The sequence below is a fragment of the Melanerpes formicivorus genome, unplaced genomic scaffold (assembly GCF_026170545.1).
Source record: "Melanerpes formicivorus ecotype bairdi unplaced genomic scaffold, bMelFor1.0.p_v2 SCAF_8, whole genome shotgun sequence".
Lineage (NCBI taxonomy): Eukaryota > Metazoa > Chordata > Aves > Piciformes > Picidae > Melanerpes > Melanerpes formicivorus.
This window is the reverse complement of record NW_027142360.1, coordinates 4,307,836-4,322,163: the sequence shown is the minus strand read 5'-3', so window position 1 is coordinate 4,322,163 and position 14,328 is coordinate 4,307,836. Positions and strand designations below refer to the sequence as shown.

Here is a 14,328-nt window from a genome sequence, read left to right as displayed (position 1 = left end):
AGTTTGATCCAAACCTGAACTTTGAGGGCCAACCTCATGGTCACATTAGGAAAGGATCAAGTGCAGGGTTTGGCATCTGGGTCGAGGCAGTACCAGGCACAAATCCAGGCTGGGCAGTGACTGGCTGGAAAGCAGCCCTGAGGAGAGAGACTTGGGGGTGCTGGTGGACGACAAGCTCAACAGGAGCTCTCAGTGTGCACTTGCAGCCTGCAAAGCCAATCAGATCCTGGCTGCATCAAGAGAAGTGTGGCCAGCAGGGCAAGGGAGGTGATCCTCCCCCTCTGCTCAGCTCTGGTGAGACCCCACCTGGAGTACTGCCTCCAGTTCTGGAGCCCCTATTCCAAGAGGGATCTGGAGGTGCTGGAAGGTGTCCAGAGAAGGGCCACAAGGATGATCAGAGGGCTGGAGCACCTCTCCTATGAGGACAGACTGAGAGACTTGGGGTTGTTCTGTCTGGAGAAGAGAAGGCTCCAAGGAGACCTTATTGTGGCCTTCCAGTATCTGAAGGGGGCTACAAGAAAGCTGGGGAGGGACTTTTGAGGGTGTCAGGTAATGATAGGACTGGGGGCAATGGAAAAACAATAGAAATGGGTGGATTCAGACTGGATGTGAAGAAGAATTTCTTCCCCATGAGGGTGGTGAAAGACTGGCACAGGTTGCCCAGGGAAGTGGTGGAAGCCTCATGCCTGGAGGTTTTTTAAAGCCAGGCTAGATGTGGCTGTGAGCAACCTGCTGTAGTGTGAGGTGTCCCTGAACATGGCAGGGGGGTTGGAACTGAATGATCCTTGAGGTCCCTTCCAACCCTGACAATTCTGTGATTCTATTCATTCGCTTTTTCATTCTCAGATATATCTTAACTCAAAATATGATACCTTGGATGATCAAGCCAGGATGATCAATCCACATGGCACAATTTGCCTTCAGCACTCTCTGAGATTGAGCTAAGCACTTACAGGTGTGTTCCAAATTAATCCAACAGCTAAGGCCCTTGGACTGGATCCTCTACCATCCTCAGTGCTCCCAAACAGCTGTACAGGTAGCAAGCTGACTGCTATTAGATCTCTGTGCTGTGGCTCCCTTTAAGCTACACAGACCTAGCTGAACCCAGACAGATCCACACCTCCAAGGCACTGATCAGTCTCACTGTTTGATTAGAATCAGGGGGTATTTTGATACCTGCTGCACTGAATCAAATGCACAGATGCTACAAAACATCGTGTCGAGCTGTAACCTGAAGAGTAAATGCTTCCCAAGTCTTATTTACTTACCATACAGTAAAACACCATGGCACCAGCTCCTGTGTTTACAGTGGAAATGCAATGCAGTACATTTTGTAGGTTTTTCTCTTTAAAACAAAAGAAAAGTCTTGGGTATGCACAGTTGATATCATGGGGCATTGCAGTTTTGGGGGGGAAATCTTTAGTTAAGGCAGTCAGCTGGCCAAAGGCTCTAGGTTATAATTTTTTGCACTATTGTTATTATGGCAGGAGTAGGTCTCAGGCACAGGGAAAAAGTTCACAGTAAAGTGGGAGGAAATCAGGGAAGGATGGTTAGTTGATGGAGTCCTGAAAAATTCTTTTCTAGGTGGAAACCATCCTTGCATTCTTAGCTGACCTGAGTATCCTAAAATATTTTTTTTCCAAGCCAAACAGGACTTGGTGCTAAAGCCCCAACAGAACAAAACACTTCAGCATTTACTTCACATGAAGCACATAAGCAGCTTCATCCCCCTTTACTTCAGCAGGATTAACCATGTCCTTGAAGTGAAGCACATACTGAAGTTATTTTGCTGACCAAGCAGCTGTCAGTTCCTCCAGCTGAGTTTCCTGACAACATCTAAGTCAGTGGTTTAGAAGTTACCTGATCTTTTTTGAAGGTAGGTTGGAGCTTCTCATCCGGCAGCTTTTCCTTTCTAGTGTCCACTGTAATCTCTATTTCTTCCCCCTTTAGGGTTTGTTTTTTTTTGGGGGGGGGGAGTTTAATAATTATTTTTTAATAGGAAAACATCACACCCACACCCATTTGCACTTTTGCTTCTCCACACTGTGTTCATTTACCAGTCCTGTGTGCAGCCACATCTCCACCCTGTGCTGCCGTGCCCACATCTCCGTGCGCAGCTGTGCTCCCTCCACCCTCTCCAAACGCTCTCATTCCCCCAGCTGGGCCTTTCTCTTTTGCTTGGCATCATGCTCTCACGTTCCAGCAAAGCCCAGTCTCATGACAGCATTGACCACACACCTTCCTCATATGTTTTACCAGGTGCTTGCAATATTGGGTGCCAAGATGCATCTGCCTCCACCTCATGTGTTACTGCGTTAGGCCACTTTATGGAAGCTGAGGCGAGGGGTGGGGGGGAAGGCAGCAATAGAATCATGCAGAGGTCTGAACATGCAAGGTTTCCTTTGAAGGATGGAGTGAGGTCAGGCATATTGTGCACTGCATCACTGGTGAGCTTTACTTTAAAAAAGAGAGAGGAAGAGAGAGAGCACAAGTAGAACAGATCTGTGAGGAAACTCCAATTGCTTTTTTTTCTCCTTGCATTACATTTCCCACAAACCACAGGTGCTCTTATTTGGGTGCAAAATGTTTACTGTACCTGCTTTATTAGGAAAGCTGCTTGAGGTTTTTCCTCTTGTGCTTTCTTCTCTTTTACCTGTTTCTCTTCTATTTTCTTTCTTTCCATCTGTTGTTTTTCCTGTAATTTCTCTGCTTCTAGCTTAGCTTTTTCTTCAGCTGCCCTCTTCTCCTCTTCTGCCTTGGCCCTCGCTCTTTCCTCAGCTGCCCTCTTCTCCTCTTCTGCCTTAGCCCTCTCCCTTTCCTCAGCTGCCCTCTTCTCCTCTTCTGCCTTAGCCCTCTCCCGTTCCTCAGCTGCCCTCTTCTCCTCTTCTGCCTTAGCCCTCTCTTTTTCCTCAGCTGCCTTCCTCTCCTCTTCTGCCTTAGCCTTCTCCCTTTCCTCAGCTGCCCTCTTTTCCTCTTCTGCTTTCTGTTTTTCCTCAGCTGCCTTCCTTTCTTCCTCTGCTTTTAACCTCTCTCTTTCTTCCGCCTCAAGTTTCTCCCTTTCTTCTGCTTGCTTTCTTTCCTCCTCAGCCTTTTCCTCATCCTTAAGTTTCTGTTTGTCCAAAACATCGCTTATGCTCTGCTCCCCTTCTGGCACAGCATTTGTATCATTCTCTACTTTGTTTTCCTCTGCATACAAGGCTAAATTTTTTGTTTCTACTACCTCTTCCTTATCTGTGGGTTTTTCTGCTGTCACATCTACCTGATTTTCCTCTATGAGGACCTCCTTGGGTTTCTCCTCCTGTACCTCCTCCTTGTCTTTTTCTTCTTTTTTCCCCTCTTCTTCCCCATCTTGCCTCCAGTTGTTCCTTTGGTACGATTTGGTAACGGTTTCTGTTTCCTCAGTCTCATAGCGTCCTCGGCGTGTTTCAGCCTTTTCCTCTTTTCCCGTGGTCTCGTTCTCCTCCACACTGGTCACTGCTTTCCTGCTGGGCTGTGACAAGCTCCCATCTGTGATCGTAGGGTCAAGCTCCTTCTGACGTTCCAGAGCTTCCTGTAGACGTTTTTGGCGCCTCTCCTCCCGTCTTGCCAGTCTCTCCAGCAATGCAGCTTCGTCATCGGGTCCCCTTGTGCTTGCAGCATGCTTGGTTTCCTCTTCTGCCACGCTACAGAAAAGCAACAATTTTGCATTACATTGAAATCATCTTTCTAACAGTGTATCATAGAATAGAATCATAGAATCAAGCAGTTGGAAAGCCCTCAGAGATCATCAGGTCCAACTTATCACCCAACACCTCATGACTAACTAAACCATGGCACCAAGTGCCACATCAAATCCTTTTGTTAACTCCTCCAGGGATGGTGACTCCACCACCTCCCTGGGCAGCACATTCCAATGGCCAATCTCTCTTTCTAGGAAGAACTTCTTCCTAACACCCAGCCTAAATTTCCCCTGGCGCCGCTTGAGACTGTGTCCTCTTGTTCTGGTGCTGCTTGCCTGGGAGAAGAGACCAACCCCCACCTGGCTACAACCTCCCTTCAGGTAGTTGCAGACAGCAATAAGGTCTCCCCTGAGCCTCCTCCTCTCCAGGCTAAGCAACCCCAGCTCCCTCAGCCTCTCCTCACAGGGCTGTGCTCCAGACCCCTCCCCAGCTTTGTCGCCCCTCTCTGGACTCGTTCAAATGTCTCAATGTTCTTAAATTGAGGGGCCCAGAACTGGACACAGGACTCAAGGTGTGGTCTAACCAGTGCTGAGTACAGGACAGAATGACTCCTGCTGGCCACACTGTTCCTGATGCAGGCCAGGATGCCATCGGCCTTTTTGGCCACTTGGGCACACTGCTGGCTCATGTTCAGCCTGCCACCAACCAAGTCCCTTTCTGCCTGGCTGCTCTCCAGCCACTCCAACCCCAGCCTGTAGCACTGCAATATGCACTTAGCTGTTTCAGGAAAGAAAGAAAGCTTGCTGTAACACTGTTCCATGCTTTGAAAACACAACAGGTTGCATACTTCAAATTTCAGCAAAATGGTTCCAGGGATTAATGTTGGCATTTCTACAGCATTTCATAATGTCAGAGCCTGGAAAGGTTCCTTCCTGGGCCAGCTCCAACAGCTGCTGAAGTCCCCAGGAGCCTTACTGACTTCAGTAGGCACTGAAAGGATCTCGGACACTTGGAGCAGCTGAAACATGATGAACAGTCCTGAAAAATTCATCCCCTTCTGCACCCTGCAGCAGAGTACTTGGAAGACCTTAGCTTGATTAAAGGTCTTCTTCATCTTGGCTTGAGGCATACATGTCTTACAGACAATCTTCCCACCAGGCAAGGGTTTTAAAGAAATGACACATCAAGGTACTTCCTGACTTCAGTGAACTTCTCTAGCAACAAGAAGCTGCTCCTGTTCAGCAACAACATCAACAGATACAGTCCATAATTGGGATAGTCTGGCAAATAAGGGTGCAGTGATGTGATTGTCTGTACAGGGATAATGATATGCTAGAAAATGCAGCAAGCACAGCACGTAGTTCAAAGGAAGGGGAAGGGTGTCCCTGCCCATGGCAGGGGGGATGGAAATAGATGATTCTTGGGGTCCCTTCCAACCCTGATATTTCTGTGATTAATGCCTGCAGGTATCAGGACTGAATCTCACTCTCAGTCCCTGGGGTGCTTTTTCAGAATTCAGCTGTCTGGTTGTCCTGTGTGCAGATTTATTCCCTCTTTCTAGCTCTTTTTACCCCTCTGTGATGGAAAAGATATAGATTATAATCAGAAATGTTGCTGGTTTCCTATCTATATCTATTCTTCTTGGGTTTAATACAATGCTACTTGTGCTCAGTATCTGTATATTGGATGGTAAGGACAAGCTCTTTATCATGAGGGTGGTGGAACACTGGAACAGGTTGCCCAGGGAGGTGGTTGGAGCCCCATCCCTGGAGATATTCAAGGTGAGGCTCGACAGGGCTCTGGGCAACCTGATGTAGTTGAGGATGTCCCTGCAGAGGGGGTTGGACTGGATGACCTTCAGATGTCCCTTCCAACCCAGACCATTCTGTGATTCAGTGATCTACTAGCTTGATATGACAATGTTTATTGTGTAATGGCTGCTGAAAACCTGGATGTTTTACTTGTGACTGTGTGGCTCAATAAATGACAGACAGACTGGAAGGGCAGCTCTGCCTACTCAGCTTGTGACGAGTGTTACCTCACTCCATAAGCTTTTCTGCTGTGTGACCCTGCCAACACCAGATGAAGGCTAAGGTCTAACATTCACATCCAGCACCTTACAGGTATGTTTCTTCTGAAACCTGATTGGTGTCCACTAATCCCATATGCCTTGGCCGTAGGACACCATGGCCCCTCTTAAACAGGATAAAAGATGTAGAGGTTTGTGAGGCCAGACACAGTCATGCCTGAGGGAATCTGAGAGCAGGATACATCAGAAAGGTTTCATCCCATGTCCCGCAGTTGATTTGCCTTTTAGACAGCCCTGAGGACACCCTGGGAATGGCTAATGAGCACAGCCTCTAACTTAACTTCAGTGATGCTTCCACACTGTGCAGACACAGCCAGGGGCACAGCTCACAGTGCCAGGCCAAACCTGGTGCTTAAACTTTAAGTAGCAAAACTGACTTCTTCAAGACACTTTTCTACTCTGAGCAAAAGTCACTGCTGACTTGTCAGTGAAAAACAACAGACATTTACCTGTTTTGGGTATTAGATTCTGTTTTCTCTGTTACTTCTCCTGACAGATCTCCTTCTTCCATTTGCCTCAGCCTCTCCTGTCGAGCGCGTCGGCGACGTTCCCTGGCGGCTTCTTCCTCATCATCATCATTTCTTTGGTAGGACAGACTGCAACAGAGAATTAGGGGTAAGGAAATGAAAGGGCAACAGGATGTAGGACACTGTGAGTGAAAAAATAATTAGAAAAAGCAGTTGGCCAGAGTACATGAAGCATGGCTTTGGTGGCTGCTTCACAGAAAACATTCTGAGCAGTTGAGATGTATCATTTCAAAGCTTGGTTTGGGTTTCTTCAGAAAGGAACTTGACAGAGTAGTCACAGCAGCCAAATCACACTTCAAGTTTGCTCCTAGAAAATAGCAAGACAATAGAAGCCCAGCTCTATAGCTGAGCAAACAACCTGCCAGACTGCACCATGCTCCTGCCAGAATGCACACAGCAGCGTTTGGCTATCACTCGGGCCCTCATAATTGAGATCAGACTTAGCCAAACAGCTTTTCATTAGCCTCCTCTAACTATCACAGGCTGAAAATGGTGACAGCACTCAACACTGAAAGACTAGAAAGCAGGGAGACACAAGTGTGACAATAACTCTCAGTGTCTGCGTACGAGTGCCAAACATCTGACACCTACAAAATTGTTGTGAGCCGGAGCCCTGCCATGTAGAATGGAATGGAATGGAATGGAATGGAATGGAATGGAATGGAATGGAATGGAATAGAATAGAATAGAATAGAATAGAATAGAATAGAATAGAATAGAATAGAATAGAATAGAATAGAATAGAATTACCAGCTTGGAAGAGACCTTCAAGATCATCAAGTTCAACCTATCATCCAACACCACCTAATCAACTAAACCATGCAACCAAGCACCCTATCAAGTCTCCTCCTGAACACCTCCAATGATGGTGACTCCACCACCTCCCCAGGAAGCACATTCCAATGGGCAACCACTCTCTCTGTGTAGAACTTCTTCCTAACATCCAGACTAAACCTCCCCTGGTGCAGCTTGAGACTGTGTCCTCTTGTTCTGGTGCTGGTTGCCTGGGAGAAGAGACCAACCTCCACCTGGCTCACCCTCTCCTCACAGGGCTTGTGTTCCAAGCCCCTCACCAACTCTTTTGCCCTTCTCTGGACACATTCCAGCAAGTCAACATCTGCCTGGGCACACTGCAGCCTCATGTTCAGCCTACCATTGACCAGTACCCCCAGGTCCCTCTCTGCCTGGCCGCTCTCAGCCACTCAGACCCCAGCCTGTAGGGCTGCATGGGGTTGTTGTGGCCAATGTGCAGAACCCGACACTTGGATGTGTCAAATCTCATGCCCTTGGACTCTGCCCATCTGTCCAGCCTGTCGAGGTCTCTCTGCAGAGCCTCTCTACCCCCCAGCAGATCAACTCTTGCCCCCAGCTTGGTGTCATCTCCAAATTTACTGATGATGGACTCAATGCCCTCATCCAGATCTTCAATAAAGATGTTAAAGAGCATGGGGCCCAGCACTGATCCTTGGGACACACCACTGGTGCCTGGCTGCCAGCTGGCTGTGGCACCATTCACCACCACTCTCTGGGCTCAGCCTCCAGCCAGTTCCTAACCCAATGCAATAATAACACAAGATTGCTGCCGTGATGAAAACCCACAGCTGAGAACCCATTGTGTTCCTCTAACCCAATAGATGATTCCATTTAGTTTCACCCTACTTGAAAAGGAAAGCAAGACATTGCGATCCTAATATCACAGTATCACAGTATCACAGTATCACTTAGGTTGGAAAGGACCTCGAGGATCATCGAGTCCAACCTGACACCGCAGACCCCATGACTAGACCATGGCACCAAGTGCCACGTCCAATCTCCCCTTGAACGCCTCCAGGGTCGATGACTCAACCACCTCCCTGGGCAACCCATTCCAATGCCGAATGACTCGCTCAGTGAAGAACTTCCTCCTCACCTCGAGTCTGAACCTCCCCTGGCGCAGCTTGAGACCGTGTCCCCTTGTTCTGGTGCTGGTTGCCTGGGAGAAGAGGCCAACTCCCTCCTGGCTACAACCACCCTTCAGGTAGTTGTAGAGGGCAATAAGGTCACCCCTGAGCCTCCTCTTCTCCAGGCTAAACAATCCCAGCTCCCTCAGCCTCTCCTCATAGGGCTTGTGTTCAAGGCCTCTCACCAGCCTTGTTGCCCTTCTCTGGACACGCTCAAGTGTCTCAATGTCCTTCTTAAACTGAGGAGCCCAGAACTGGACACAGTACTCAAGGTGCGGCCTAACCAGAGCAGAGTACAGGGGCACTATGACCTCCCTGCTCCTGCTGGCCACACTATTCCTAATGCAGGCCAGAATGCCATTGGCCCTCCTGGCCACCTGAGCACACTGCTGGCTCATATTCAGGTGGCTGTCGATCAGCACCCCCAGGTCCCTCTCTGTCTGGGAGCTCTCCAGCCACTCCGACCCCAGCCTATAGCTCTGCATGGGATTGCCGTAGCCAAAGTGCAGCACTCGGCACTTGGACTTGTTGAAAGCCATCCCATTGGACTCTGCCCATCTGTCCAGTTGGTCGAGGTCCCTCTGCAGAGCCTTTCTACCCTCTAATTGACTAACATCTGCCCCTAACTTTGTGTCATCTGCAAACTTGCTGATGACTGACTCTACCCCTTCATCCAGATCATCAACGAATATGTTGAAGAGGACAGGGCCCAGCACTGATCCCTGGGGGACGCCACTGGTGACTGGCCTCCAGCTGGATGCGGCACCATTCACGACCACTCTCTGGGCCCGGCCCTCCAGCCAGTTCCTAACCCAGCACAGAGTGTAGTGGTCCAATCCACAGGCTGACAGCTTAGTCAGCAGTTTGCTGTGGGGGACGGTGTCAAAGGCCTTGCTGAAGTCTAGGTAGACCACATCCACAGGCCTCCCCACGTCCACCAGGCGGGTCACCTGATCATAGAAAGAGATCAGGTTGGAGAGGCAGGATCTGCCCTTCCTGAATCCATGTTGGCTGGACCTGAGCCCTTGGCCATCCTTCAGGTGCGCAGTTATTGCTGCCAGGATAATCTGCTCCATCACTTTCCCTGGCACTGAGGTCAGGCTGACCGGCCTGTAGTTTCCAGGTTCCTCCATCCAACCCTTCTTGTGGATGGGGACCACGTTGGCCAGTTTCCAGTCATCTGGGACCTCACCAGTGAGCCAGGACTGGAGGAAAATGATGGAGAGTGGCCTAGCTAGCACATCCGCCAGCTCTCTCAGCACCCTAGGATGGATCCCATCTGGTCCCATGGACTTGTGGATATCCAAGTGGCTCAGCAGGTCCCGAACTAACTCCTCATGGATTTCCAGGGTATTACTCTGCTCCCCGACCCCAACGCCCAGCTCCGGAGACCACTCGACCTGAACTCCTGCCTTGCTGTTAAACATTGAGGTAAAGAAGGTGTTCAGGACCTCAGCTTTATCCTCATCCTCAGTAACTGTGCAGCCCATTCAAATCTTTGCTGAGGTGCATTGTTGCTGTGTGAGATAAAGGGAAAGGCCTGCATTCCTCTTATCATTTTGTGCAGGGAAAGTGAAATAGGAAGCTAGCACATGCCAGACCCTGTCAGGACATCCATTTACTTTGCTTCCACCAGCAATGGACTGGTACATAATGGTTAAGAAGTCACCCTTCCTCACAGAATCAGTTCAGTTATATGTACAGCCAAAGAGCAACAAAACTCCACACCCAAACAGCTCTTCACTAAACCAAGCACAGTTAAAGCTTGCATTTCAAGTATTGTTTTAACTTCAAAAGCAACCAAAACCTGTATTAGAAATGCTGTGTCCAGCAGGAGCAGGGAGGGGATTGTCCCCTGGGACTCAGCTCTGGTGAGGCCACACCTTGAGTGTGGTGTCCAGTTTTGGGCACCTCAATACAAGAGAGATGTGGAGGTGCTGGAGCCAGGGCAGAGCAGGGCAAGGAAGCTGTGAAGGGCCAGGAGAATAAATCTTATGGAGAGTGACTGAAGGAGCTGGGGATGGTTAGTTTAGAAAATAGACTGAAGGGAGACCTCATGGCTCTCTACAACTACCTGAAAGGAGGTCATAGCCAGGTGGGGGTTGGTCTCTTCTCAGAGGTAATTAGTGCTAGAACAAGAAGGAATGGCCTCAAGCTATGACTGGGTAGGTTTAGATTGAACATTAGGAAGAATCTTTTCCCAACAAGAGTGGTCAGGAATTGGAATGTGCTGCCCAGGGAGGTGGTGGAGTCACCATCCCTGGAGGTGTTCAAGAGGGCATTCAAAGTAGCACTTGGTGCCATGGTTTAGTCATGAGGTCTGTGGTGACAGATTGGAGTGGTCTCTTCCAACCTTGGTGATTCTGTTATTCTGTGATCACAGTTGGGGGACGAGAAAGAATGAAGAAGACAAATTAGCAGCACTAGAGGTGGCACAAGGAAGACAAGGAGAAACACTTCCTGTCATTTCTAAGCAACCTAAAGGGGGAATCACTATTGCATTTAGGTCCAGAACAGAATGTATATGGATGCATTAATAAACCAATGGTGCCTTTAATTTGCAGGAGAAAGTATTATAATTATCATTATAATTATAATTAGAGTTAGAATTAGAATTACAAGTAGAATTAGAATTAGAAATAGAATTAACCAGGTTGGAAAAGACCTTTGAGATCACCAAGTCCAACCTATCACCCGACACCATCTCATCAACTAAACCATGGCACCAAGTGCCTCATCCAGTCTCCTCCTAAACACCTCCAGGGATGGTGACTCCACCACCTCCCTGGGCAGCACATCCCAATGGCCAATCTCTCTTTCTATGAAGAACTTCTTCCTAACATCCAGCCTAAACCTCCCCTGTCACATCTTGAGACTGTGTTCTCTTGTTCTGGTGCTGCTTGCCTGGGAGACGAGACCAACCCCCACCTGGCTACAACCTCCCTTCAGGGAGTTGTAGACAGCAAGAAGGTATTTCCTGAGCCTCCTCTTCTCCAGGCTAAGCAACCCCAGCTCCCTCAGCCTCTCCTCACAGGGCTGTGCTCCAGACCCCTCCCCAGCTTTGTTGCCCTTCTCTGGACACCTTCCAGCAACTCAACATCTTTCCTAAACTGAGGGGCCCAAAAAGAGTCTCTCTCGAGTGAAACTGCATCAGTAAACTGGCCACAGATACCCCCCTTGTTGGTAAGATTTCTGGCTGCAAAAACCCCCAACTCTGATCTTTTTAGCTCTGAACTCCATATGTAAGGGCACAGGAGAGAAGGCAGTCTGCTCTTAGCCTGTGGCAGCTGGATATTGAACACACTTCAGCCAATTTATCCTTGCAGAGAGACCACAGGAGGATGAAGCAGTTTATTCTGCTCTCCATACCCACACAGAACACTCCTACACAGCAAGAACAACCACTTTTAAAAGCCCCTTTAAATGCCTTTTAAAAACCTCTGGTTACCCAGAAAACTAAAAAAGGAAAGATAAAAAAATACCCTAAGCAAAAACTCCCACAAAATGGTACCCATTAAATCAGTCCAATGAAAACAGACATGTATTTCCTGTCCTTGGACACATAGATCATCTGCTGAGAAAGCTGACAATCTCTCTCAATATCCTTTTAAGTACATCCATTGCATCACTGCATACCACAGCAGTGTCCTCCAGGGAGCAAGCACACCAGCTAGGGTCTCCACCCATGCACATCACCTGAGGTATTCAATTCTGTTCACCAGCACAGATGCATGAATCTTCCCCAATAATCTGGAAATAGTCAGATTCACTAACAGGATTGTTTTACAGATTTGTATCACATTCACCACCCTTCTTCCCAGACAGTACTTCTACAGAGCATTTTACTTGCTTTGGAAATACAATTTCTGCTGGGGTGAATCACAGAATCAATAAGGTTGGAAAAGACCTCAGAGATCATTAAGTCCAACCTGTCACCCAACACCTCAGGACTAACTAAACCATGGCTTCAAGTGCTGTGTCCAATCCCTTTTTGAATACCTCCAGGGATGGTGACTCCACCACCTCCCTGGGCAGCACATCCCAATGGCAAATTACTCTTCCAGGGAAGAACTTTCTCCTCAGCTCCAGCCTAAACCTCCCCTGGCACAGCTTGACACTGTGTCCTCTTGTTTTGGTGCTGGTTGCCTGGGAGAAGAGACCAACCCCCTCCTGGCTACAACCTCCCTTCAGGTAGTTGTAGACAGCAAGAAGGTCTCCCCTGAGCTTCCTCTTCTCCAGGCTAAGCAACCCCAGCTCCCTAAGCTTCTCCTCATAGGGTTTATGCTTGAGACCTCTCCCCAGTCTTGTTGCCCTTCTCTGGACACTTTCAAGTGTCTCAAGGCTCTTCTCAAATTGAGTGTCCCAGAATATGTAGTGCATTTGTTTCACACACTTATTTCTCTCTGGAAATGCAGTGACTGAAGGATGAAGTGCCTTTCTTCTGACTGGAAAAAAGTGCTGATTCAAAACTGCACATGGAGTTTTGGGCTTTAGTGCAAGATCTTCAAGAGAAAAGGTAGAAGCAGGTCTTCCATGGCTACATTCCATCAGTTCAAATCCATTGTTGCTCATCTCACAACAGAAGACCTTCATTAATGTGGGTCAGAGTTCCTCAAGCACATCCCATTTACACCTTCTCCACCCTGGGTCATTCCTCCATTTACACCTCCATCACCTCCACACTTGTCCAGCAAGCTGCTGTTCTGCTCAAGGGTGTCTCAATCTGAGTTAAGCTTTTCTGGGCTTTTCACCCAAGACAGACAGTAGCCTCTTTTGTGTAGGAATATTAATACTTCTATGACTGTTACAAGAATTGGAACCACATAGAGTGCGGTAAGATCGGGGCTGTGGGCTCCTTCTTCAGCTTGCAAGCACGGATCCAGACTGATTTGAGCACTCTTTTCTTGTCCAGACAAATTACTGAAACACATAAATACTGTGGAAGGAGGAAAATTCTTAGAGATTAAAACCTCTGAGCCCACACTAGAATAGAATAGAATAGAATAGAATAGAATAGAATAGAATAGAATAGAATAGAATAGAATAGAATAGAATAGAATAGAATAGAATAGAATAGAATAAACCAGGTTGGAAGAGACCTTCAAGATCATCGCGTCCAACCTATCATCCAACACCACCTAATCAACTAAACCATGTAACCAAGCACCCTGTCAAGTCTCCTCCTGAACACCTCCAGTGACGGCGACTCCACCACCTCCCCGGGCAGCACATTCCAATGGGCAATCACTCTCCCTGTGTAAAACTTCCTCCTGACCTCCAGCCTGAACCTCCCCTGGCGCAGCCTGAGACTGTGTCCTCTTGTTCTGGTGCTGGCTGCCTGGGAGAAGAGACCAACCTCTGCCTGTTTACAACCCCCCTTCAGGTAGTTGTAGAGAGCAATAAGGTCACCCCTGAGTCTCCTCCTCTCCAGGCTAAGCAGCCCCAGCTCCCTCAGTCTCTCCTCACAGGGCTTGTGTTCCAAGCCCCTCACTAACTTCGTTGCCCTTCTCTGGACTCGTTCCAGCAAGTCAACCTCCTTCCTAAACTGAGGGGCCCAGAACTGGACACAGGACTCGAGGTGTGGCCTAACCAGTGTAGTGTACAGGGGCAGAATGACCTCCCTACTCCTGCTGGCCACACTGTTCTTAATGCAGGCACTAGGTAGTGTCTCACTACCAATCTTGCATGTGCAATCCACAGGCAGATGGGAATCTGTTGTACATCTTATCTTAGCATTATCAGTGCTGTTGCAATTCATTTCAGGTTCAATACAGAACTCTGCAACAGTAAGTACAGCGCTTGACTCATGAGTTCCCTTAGTATCTGTCCACTCCAATGTATATATGCCTGAATCATTCTTTTCCAGCTTAGACGCAGTGACAGTCCCATTTTCCATGTCCAATGACATTCTGTTCTCGAAAGGAGGATAATATTGCTCCATGTTGCTTGAGCTGTCCCATTCAGCCACTTCATCCTTGCCTTTCTTCAAAATCATTTCAGACATTGCTCCTTGGTGTTTTGCTTCAAAAGTATGACTTCCTCCTATGAAGGCTAATTGTTGCTCACAGTAGATGAATCTTGCCAGGAAAGCCATAATGAAAAGGAGTGACCTG

General features: G+C 48.2%; 1 protein-coding gene across 14 annotated transcripts in view; it reads right to left on the bottom strand.

The window, feature by feature from the left end:
- Positions 1-14,328, bottom strand: part of CALD1 (caldesmon 1) — a 265,740-nt gene that overhangs the window by 32,598 nt on the left and 218,814 nt on the right. For 11 of the 14 annotated variants that reach the window (XM_068141859.1, XM_068141855.1, XM_068141860.1 and 8 more), the window contains 3 exons: positions 6,198-6,344; positions 2,597-3,662; positions 1,861-1,944 (listed from right to left, as the gene is read on the bottom strand). In XM_068141859.1, the coding sequence (XP_067997960.1) occupies positions 1,861-1,944; positions 2,597-3,662; positions 6,198-6,344 (1,297 nt within the window). The remainder of the gene's footprint in view (positions 1-1,860; positions 1,945-2,596; positions 3,663-6,197; positions 6,345-14,328) is intronic. The other 3 variants (XM_068141867.1, XM_068141868.1, XM_068141865.1) reach the window with 2 other exon arrangements.